Source organism: Hippopotamus amphibius, chromosome 5 (genome assembly GCF_030028045.1).
Source record: "Hippopotamus amphibius kiboko isolate mHipAmp2 chromosome 5, mHipAmp2.hap2, whole genome shotgun sequence".
Taxonomy (NCBI): domain Eukaryota; kingdom Metazoa; phylum Chordata; class Mammalia; order Artiodactyla; family Hippopotamidae; genus Hippopotamus; species Hippopotamus amphibius.
This window is the reverse complement of record NC_080190.1, coordinates 49,743,104-49,753,001: the sequence shown is the minus strand read 5'-3', so window position 1 is coordinate 49,753,001 and position 9,898 is coordinate 49,743,104. Positions and strand designations below refer to the sequence as shown.

At 41.1% G+C, this 9,898-nt stretch overlaps 1 protein-coding gene across 4 annotated transcripts in view; it reads right to left on the bottom strand.

Moving 5' to 3' along the window:
• Window positions 1-1,442: 1,442 nt before the first annotated feature.
• The window catches only part of ERCC6 (ERCC excision repair 6, chromatin remodeling factor), a 71,294-nt gene continuing 62,838 nt past the window's right edge, over window positions 1,443-9,898 (bottom strand). For 2 of the 4 annotated variants that reach the window (XM_057734592.1, XM_057734591.1), the window contains exons 15-20: window positions 9,650-9,744; window positions 9,141-9,286; window positions 8,358-9,059; window positions 6,632-6,836; window positions 5,908-5,989; window positions 1,443-4,776 (exon numbers count right to left, since the gene is read on the bottom strand). In XM_057734592.1, coding sequence (XP_057590575.1) covers window positions 4,354-4,776; window positions 5,908-5,989; window positions 6,632-6,836; window positions 8,358-9,059; window positions 9,141-9,286; window positions 9,650-9,744 — 1,653 coding nt within the window. In that variant the 3' untranslated portion in view covers window positions 1,443-4,353. The remainder of the gene's footprint in view (window positions 4,777-5,907; window positions 5,990-6,631; window positions 6,837-8,357; window positions 9,060-9,140; window positions 9,287-9,649; window positions 9,745-9,898) is intronic. The other 2 variants (XM_057734589.1, XM_057734590.1) reach the window with 1 other exon arrangement.

Genomic DNA, 9,898 nt, shown 5'->3' with positions numbered 1-9,898 from the left:
TCCCACAACTTACATGGAACAGAGGTCCAGGAACTAAGACATTTTTTGGAAGATGAAGGGAATCATTCTACCATATGTGATTGCCAATTACAAAGCTACAATGATTAGAACAGTGGGTTACTGGCAAAGTCAAGTAAATGGACCAATGTAACAGAGTACAGAGCCCAGCAACATTCCCATAATTACACGGAAATAAGATATAATGACAGAGGAAGTCTTACAAGTCAGGAGGGAAAGGATGAACTAGTTTTTGAGAGGCACTACTAGAAAAAGTAACTATCCACATGGAGTTTACAAGAGAATTTATGAGAATGGCTTTAGGTTAGGAAACGGATTCTTAAATAAGGAAACAAAATGAAATATGAAAAGACTGAATTTGACTATATTTAAATAAAAAACTTCTTTATGACAAACAACATCATAAACAAGTTTTATGTTCTAATTATCCATATTTTTATGTAAAAGTAAAAAGATCCTTAACAAAACTAAAAATCTATAGAATAGCTAGGAATAAACCTAATATGAAATGTGCAAGACTTTCATGAAGTTATTAAAATTTTATCCAAGAATATAAAATACTCTAATAAAATGAGGCCTATCATGATGTTAATGGGAAAAACTACATTAATTAAAAGACGTCTATTATCCTCAAATTAATGTATAAACTAATACAATCCCCGTCAAAAGAGCAACACAATTATAGTGGAACTTAATAAACTGATTCTAAGATTCACCTGAAACAGAAAATGCACAAGAATAAGACAATGAAGAGGGGGCAAAAGGAAGGGAAACATGCCTATAGCAAAACACGGTACAGAGTCGGACAGTGAAGTGTGTGCTCAGTGCAACACAATCTAGACCCACTGTCCAGAAACAGACAAGTCAGCATATGACAAACTTGGCATTTCAAATGGGTGGAGAAAAGACTGGACTATTCAATAATAGTAGGAACAATTACCTTCTCATTTTTGTGTGGGAGAGGAGGTACCCCTAAGAGAGAAAACGACCTATAATAAAACCAAACATTACATGAACATGCAACTTGTAATGGAGGATCTACAACTACTCCAAAAACATGGAAGTGCTTGCTTTTATAGGTAATCAGGAAAAGTCAAGTTAAAACAAGGTATTTTCAACCACAATATTGGTTAGGAAAACAAACACCACCACCTCCTGAGATTGATACGGCCTATTGTCGGCAAGGGTATGGAGAAATGGTCCTTTTATGGAGTGTGAATTGAAGGAAGCAGTTTCACTACATCCATTAAAATAAAAATCCACCTAATTTTAATCCCAGCAATTCCATGAAGGTTGAGTTATACTTAGAGGAATGAAATGATGTCTTGCATACAACGTTAAATGAAAAGTTAATAGTTGCAAAATATTAAAGATGATAATTCCATTTTTATAAATCACATAAAACAAAACCAGCTGCTGTAACAAAGAGACTCCAAGAAACAGTGGTTTAAACAAGTCAGGAATTTATTTTGCTCTTAAGTAACAGGTGAAAGGGAAGCAGTTCAAGACCAGTAGGCCAACATTTTTATCCTCAGCACATGACTTCTCTCCACTTCATGTCGCGGCTTAAGCTCCCACAGGCATCTCAGCCAGCCCAAGGGGGGAAGCTGAGCAGAGTGGACACCCAATTCCTTATCTAAGGACACCCAGTCTGGACAGTCTCTTCATATCCCACTGCCTGCTCACATGGCCACAATTAACCATAAGGGAGATTGGGAAGTAGAGTCGTGAGCTGAGCAGCCACGTGTCCAGGTAAAAAGCAGGAATCTTAGCAGTAAAGGAGAAGGGGAAAACGGACATTATAGCAGCAGTCTCTGCCGCATGCATCTGGAAAGGCATGGAAAATAGCCTGGAAGAATACACACCAAATACAGTACTCATCTTTGGAACAGGAACAAGAGGGGTGGGGGGGAGGCAGAGTATTGCTTGAAAATTTTTAAAGAGTGATAGTATACTCATGTATTAACTAAGGAATTTTTTAAATTTCACAAAATTTTAAAATCCTTTATTGTGGCTTAATACCAATATAACATGTTAAATACATTAAATCTATCTACATTGTACAAAGCTTTTTAAAGTTCCAAAAGTTAGATTTTATCTAAATGAATAAGTTACTCTATGTTGCTAAAACGATGACACTTTAGAGCATCTTCCTCTAAGTCCCTCCACCCAGAAGCACGGTGCCAATATCTACAGCTAACCACACGGAGACACGGGCAAGACAGCGACTACCCAAGGCCTCAGCTGGTGGCAGAGCTGAGACGAGGCCTGGAGTGAAGACCGCCTTGCTGGGACTGCACTGTAACTTTTGCTGGCATTTTCTACTTGATGAGAAGGCTACAACTTTCCAGCTTGGTGGAGGAGTTTAGATTTCAGACAATAGAGCTTATGATGCCCAAGCACTTCACACTTGTGAACTGCATCGGCACTTTAATCTGAGAAAAGGGATAAAATTTTCTCACAGGCTAATGATTTCAAAAATAAAAATAAAAAAAGAACTTCCCAGAAACAAAAGTCATGAGCTTTGACTCCCTTCTGAGCCAAGTAGTCAAGTCTAGGATGTACTGACCTGTTTAAAAGTCTCTTCTATTATTTCTAGATAATGATGGCAGAATGAAGAAAATAACAGAATCTTCTTCCTCTAATAACAAACCACTCTAAAAACAGAATAAAATGAACAAGGCAGAACCCAAAAAGAGCAGCAGAAAATCCTGGTGGGAATTATGACTCTGACGATGACATCCCCTGTCTACGGGGAGGGATTCATGGCCTAAGTCATTTAACAAAATCTCAGAACAGAAAAGTAAAACCCAAGTCCTCCAACCAAAAGCTTCATGCTGCCCAGGAGAGGCTCTCCCCAAACCCCAAACCTACACCCCTTCTCTCTGGGTGGCAGGGAAGAGCATACAGGAGATCTGGGCCCAGCTGCCCAATTTCAGCGTGAGCAAGCTGCAGAGAAACGGCATGGGAGGAAGGCGAGCACAATACAGAGAAATCAGAAAGCGGGAAGACAGCAGGCCAGAGAAAACAAATCCAAGAAACAAACAAACTGCACCGTGACAGCTCTATGAGACATATAAGGAATCCAATGAATTTCAGAAAACAGGACTTCAGAGCAAGACAATAAAACAATGAGAAGGAAAGGAGAACAAACGAAAAAAGAAAGAAAACAAAGGACCAAAACAACACCATCACAAAACTTGAAACACATAAACAGCCAGAAACAGATGCAGCTGAAAACTAAACCTCTAGAACAGGAGAGTCACGGTGAATGTGAAGGGAAAAGAGAGATGAAAATGACTGGACAGAAGAAGGAGAACAATGATGTCTGATATAAAGCTACCAGCATCCTTAGAAAGGCAGACAATGAATAAGGTATATAAAAAAAATGTTCAAAGTTCCCTCCCAGCATGTAAGCAGAGAGAGGGCTGGAACGGTGGTCACCACACGGTGATGATGGTATATCTGGGTGTGGTCTGGAGTGGTGTCTGTGTGTGTGTGTGTGTGTGTGTGTGTGTGTGTGTGTGTGTGTGTGTGTGTGTGTGTGTGTGTGTGTGTGTGTCTGTTGATGGTTTTATTTGTAGCTACTTTTGGTTCTGCTTGAGTTTTTTTTTAAGATAACACATTTCATTTTCCTAAAACCACTATTCACTATGTGGGGCGGGGGTGCCCCTTACTTAAAATAAAGCCACTGTAAACTGAGGAAACTACAAATTTCTGCAAATACATGTCATCATTTATTATCAAGGTATTCCATGCTTTACTAATAAAAATACCTGCCAACTTAATAGTACCTTAACGGAAGACTGTTTAAAGGCAACTAATAGGATTCAAAAGGTAACAAGCCTGATCTCTTCTTTGGGTGGCAAATGATCGGTTTAAACATTTAAAAGCTAGGTACCAAAAACAATTCTGTTATCAGATACTGATGAACTGATTTACTGAACAGGTCTAACCAAACATAAGACGTTTTCAGCACCAATAAAAAGAATTCTTGAGAGTTTTGGTCTATAAACTTCTAAATAAGTAGTAATGTGTTCCCTGACAGCATCTTCTGGGTGAAAGAACAAATGTGTTTCAAGGATTAACGGTCAGGTCCCTGATTTTACAATTCATTTTGGAAAACAAAAAACAAAAAAAACAAACAGGTATTTTTAAAACCTAAGTTTCAGAGAATTTCTTCTTCCTTAAGGTTTTAATTATGAGGTAGTTACTCAAAGTAAACATCAAATGCAGCCAACTTTCATCGACAAAACACATGATTATTAATCATAAGATTAATAATCAGAAATTTCCAGTAGAAAAAGTCAATTTAAGGTTCAGAAAGTACGTTGATCAGCAGTATTCCGGTTTGAGTTTCCAAATTCCTTCACCACCAGAAGTTCTATGAAAAGTACACAGATTCCTCAATAGTTCTCGAAAGACACAAGACTGTGATGCTGATAACTTGGATTCAAACTCCTGCAGTATCTCCCGAGTGCTGGCCTGGCCATCAACTTGGGCCTGAAAGGCAATGAAGTTCCTCATTTCTACCAGAAGGTCATCGTGTTCTGTGCTGGAGGGCAGCGGAGCAGAAGCCTCTGGAAGGTGGCCACTTTCACTTTCTAAGCGCTCTGGCAGAATTAGGTGGTTTCTAGCTCTCATTTTAGCCAACAGTGAGGACGAAGTGAGGGCCCCGGATGAAGGCTCTGCATCTTCAACTTTTTCACTAACATGCTCCAAAACATTATCTTTTCCATCCTTTTTCATAGCGCCATCCTAGAGAAAGAAGACCAGTGCATCGACACATTTAATCTCCAGTTTATGCGCCCACTTATTTCTCCAAAGGCTCTGAGGGGCCGTAAGCTAACACACGTGCCCAGGGCACTGAGGCTGATGGGGAAAGGATGAGACGCCGTCTAACGCAAAGGGAGAGGAGGAGAGTCAAACGTTTAAATCCAGCCACTCTTAGAAAACATTTCCTAAAAACCCCAAAACTACACTGTTTGCTTCATCACCATCCCGAGTGGTGAGCGTGGAGGGAGGACAGGGTGGAGGGGAGCTGGGCTTCCTCAAAAGGCTTCTAAGAAAATTGTCTCCAGGAGGCACAGCCTCTGTGGGCTTTTCCTGTTCCTCCTCCCAAATTTTCCCTGATCTGAGCACTGTGGGATAAGGAACAGTATCAGAGCTGTACTTTTCTTTCACTTTTAAACCTTTTTACTACTCTACACTTCATGTGAGTTTCCTTAGAATAGGAACATAAATCTAGCTTTTCTTTACACTCCTATTGCTAAAAAAACATAACACAGGAAGTAAGAAAAAAAAAGATTCTCTACTCCTAAACGTGTTCATATTAATCTAAAACAGGAATCTGAACCTGAGAGTTTTCAAATTTTATAAGTAACATGACCCTTAAGCAGAAAAACACGAAGAAAGTACTAAATGCTAAGAGTATGGCCCACTATTTACTCTCGGTGAAGCACCCAAGGCATCCGTGGGGCTGTAGGACAGGGAGAGAAGGGCACAACGTTCTGGCAGCTGGCAAACCACAAACAACATTCAAGGCGATTTTCTAGACCTTCATTCTAGAGGGCAGTGATCCTTGGCGCTAGCACTTCACCTCCGGATGGGGCAAGCAGTACGGGCTGCGACTCACACGTCACCTGTCCTTGTGTGAACTTTCAGAGGACGAAACAGAGATTCTACTGTGGATCCTGGGTTAAAGACTGTCTTCTCTAGGAAGTTAGCTGGCACTTTTAAATTCACACAAAAGTGTTTCATAAACGCACGAAAGTGCATACAATACAAATATCAGATGTCATGCCACTGATGTCCTTCACTTGTAAAATTTTCATGGTGATTCAATCAAGTAAATCTCACAAATGAAAAGCAGACAGTCTATCAGATTACCTGGCATTTCTCTTTTGGAGATGCTGAAGGGGGATGCTGCTGCACAGAGAGGCTGGAGTTCCTTTTCTGACCAAATCTGCTCCTAAATAAGGAAGAGGGTCATAGGTGATAAAATGTTACTTTGTGGCTTAGAGATGAGAATACCCTTCTGACAACTAAACTCTTCCTGGAGAAATTTTCTGCTGCTCGGTTATTCTTCCACAGCCATGAGGCTTCTGCTCCATCAGCCATGGTGCCTCTGCTCTATCCCCCGAGATGCCTATACTTCACTCTCCTGGGAAAGTACTACTGTATCGCAAGTAAAAACCACTCCATATCTTTGCTCAACTTACAATGGAAACTACCCTTGAATTCTAAGTAGAAAGCTTTTCTAAAAAAGCACACAATAGCCTAGTAATTACCGATTGTTGAAACCTAGCTAATCATCTCATTAAAGTTTATTCATTATTCTGTACCTCTTACTATTTTTTATAGCATCACCTCTTAATCAAAACAGCTTTCCCTGAAAAATCAGCTTTCGAAAGGAGGGAATGAAAGCAAAGAAGAAGGTAAGATGATCAAAGTATCTCCCCAAGTCATGTACATCTTGCTGACCTAATCCCTGCCTGAGAGATCTTCTACTCCTGCAGATAAATAGGAGAAGGTATCCCCGCCTGTCCTGACTTTATTCCCAGCCCGGCCAGTTTGGCCTCCTCACAAGCATGGCAGGGTGGCCACCTCTTACTTTCTTCCTGCTGGTGCACCAGCCACCCCTCTGTGGCCTGTCCAGGTGGGAACACCAGATGCCGCTCCCAGACATCGCTGCCGAGAGAGTCGCAGCGCTTTGAGGGCATCCTGGGCCACTCGGTTGGCCTCCGCCTCCACCAGCACGTAGTCTGGACTGGCTCCATCCATGATGGCGTCGTGCTTCATGACGCTGTGCACGCCCACTGGCAAGAGCAAAGGAAACGGTGAACATGTTATTTCAGCTCATACACAATCACACGGTTTTTTCTGCATAGGCTGGTGTGTTGTGGGTGGAAGAAAAATCATGAACGTTTTTGGCTGTTATTCACCCGTGACCACCAGAACCCAGGAACTTCACAAATGCTGCTGCTCTTCACCTGCATCTCTACCCGATGAGGGAGGGACGGTCCACTGTCACTGCTTTGCATAATCAAAGCATAATGCTTTAATCACCACACTTCAACATAACCTCTTCCCGCTTTCCGGAAAACTTTAAAAACTTCTACTAATATATTCTCTATTGAAGGGAGAAAAATTACAGAATTTCTAAAACGTAATGATCATGGAAACCCTACATATCAGAAGAATTCAATGCCGTCATCAGTGGAAAATTCATAATCCTAAGTACTTATATCAATAAAAACGAAAGAACAAAAATAAATGAACTGAATTCCAAGTCAAACAGTTTTATAAAAATTAAGACCAAAAAACTCACTGAACGACAAAAACAAAAGCAACAAGGAAGAAAGTACTGAAGAGAAAAGCAAAAATTAATGAGGTAGAGAAGGACCATAGATCTAATTAATAAATCAAATCTTGGTTTATTGCAAAAAAAAAAATCACAAAATAAACATTCTACTAGCTTAAAGAAACAGTCAAGGAAATGGGGGGAAATATACAAAATTAGAAATGACAAGGGGGAAATTATCTTGAAACAGAAGCCAATTTTTAAAAAATATTATAAGAGTATTTTCTACGCTTCCATGCAAATAAACTTTAAAACTAAACAAGATAGATTAATTTCTTAGGAAAGCAGACTAGGAATTGTAGGGGAAAAAAGCAGGGGGAAGTTACCAATGAATTCCCTTACAGGAAAACATCAGGCCCAAATGGTTTTCTTGAGATGCCATATGTAAGCCTGCTTTCCTGATCAGAAACCCAGTGATCTTTGGTAACTCCAGGCCATCACCGTGGGAACACAATGACTGGTGAGACCTGAGCAAGACAGTCCCAGGGATGACTACGCTATGCAGGCAGGCCAGTCCTCCAGGGTCCTGAGCAACTACTGAGTCTGCTTTCCTAATTTTTCTCCCTGGATATTAGGCATCAGCTTTACTACTTGCAGAGTGCCTGCCTCTGGCCATATCCCCGTCTCTCTCCCTCATGATCTGTCACTACTCTCCTGTGGTTGTTAAATCAGGTAAATACAGCATGCAGAGAAACCTTTTATGAATGTTCAGGTACAAATCTACTTTAAGTATTGCACCTCTCCTGTATGTGGTTAGAAGTCAAGTCCTATTGTTCTCCCAAGGTTCAAATTCTTCTAGGAAAGAGAGGTGAAAAGGATTTTCAAAATGTCAATACATTTCAAATCTGAGTTTTAGAAGGAAAAATACTTCCAGTGAGCGCCCACTCTGCACTGTCAGGAAAGGTTGCTTCCGCTAGAAACGGCGCCCTCGCGTCTATTCCAAGCACACCTGCGGCAAGTTCAGCAAGAGGAGTACCTGATTTTCTGAAAAGCTTTTCCAGGACGTAGTCGTCATGGCTGCGATCCGTGGCCTCGCTCCCGTTTTCATCGTCCTGCCTCCGGTACTGCCGCTTCTTCACCAGGTGTGGAATTCGAATTCCCTCAAACTTGGCGTCTCTGCGGTGTTTCAAGCGCTTAGGCTTTTGTTTCGGCCTCACATGTTTCTCTAGGGTCTCTTCTTCTGCCACGTGATGTTTTGTTTTTGACTTGTGCTTATAAAAATTATTTTCCACTTGCTCATTCTCCCAAAGAGGTTCTGTCTGAACCTGGCAGCTTTCTCTCTTATGAGAAAGACCCTCCTTTTCATTGATGTTTTCCTCACCAGATGACCTGTACGTTTCGTCGATTCTTGGAGAATTTGAACCGTCCCCGTTTCCATGAATCACTGAGGACTCCTGCAGTCTGGACACCGCATCTGTCTCTTCCCCAAGCCTCTCACTGCTGGTTAGACTACAAGATGTTTGAGGGGCATCTTTCAAAGGATCACCTTGATCAGAAGTCACTGCATTCACTTCAGCTCCTACAGCTGTAGGTTTCTCTTCAGATAATGCAGCATCATTTGCAGATGCGTTAGAATCAGGGAACTTTTTGCCTACTGGAGCGTTCTGGTCTGTTCCAAAGGCTGGCTGAAGTTTTCTTTTTAAAAGGCGTTTGGGTGTCTGAACATCTGAACCAGTTCCTGTGAAGGGGAAAAACATGCTAATGCAATACTGCATAATTCTTCTTTCATTACTTTAAGTTAAATTATTTTATGGAATACCTGCAAAAATAGCACTTGTTTCAGTGCTCTGGGATGTATCAGGACTAGTCAGAGTAAACAGCTCATAAAGATCATTGGACTTGAAAAATCGTCTTTGCTTTGGATCTTTTAGCACTTTATTTGTCAAAAACTGCTTGAAGATTTGTCTAAAAAGATAAAAATGAAGCTGGTATGAAACAATGTGTAGCTGTACCTCAGAATTCTAAACATACAGTAACTATTAATAAGGTAGAAAAACAATCAGGTTAAAAGACATTTTTAAAAAACACACAATAAGCCATCTAAGCTTATTTTAATAAGAAAGAAATACGAAAACAAAACAATTAAAGCACACACAAACACACACACACATCCCTCAAGTTACAGCAACTATTGTTCTAAGATGGAAAGACTTCTTAAAGTAACATTGCTAAAAAATTCCCTGCTCCAAACCCTGGCGGCGTCTCCCTCATGCACGCGCGCAGTCGAGAGAGCTGCCTCCAGCCAGAAGCGCAGCCGCGTGTACTGACCGGTGGTAAATCTTTTCTTCAATGGTGCCCGCAGTCAGAAGCCTGTACACCGTCACCTGCTTCTTCTGGCCTATCCTCCATGCTCGCTCCCGGGCCTACGGCAGAGAAATGCAGCTCAACAGGGCCCTTCTCTGCGACAAGCACTAATAGCCAGTCACTTCCTTTCATTCCCGAAATTAGAATTTTGAATAATGAGGCTAAGTACACCCAAGGCCTATTAAGGAAGATAAACAGGCAGGTGACAAAACA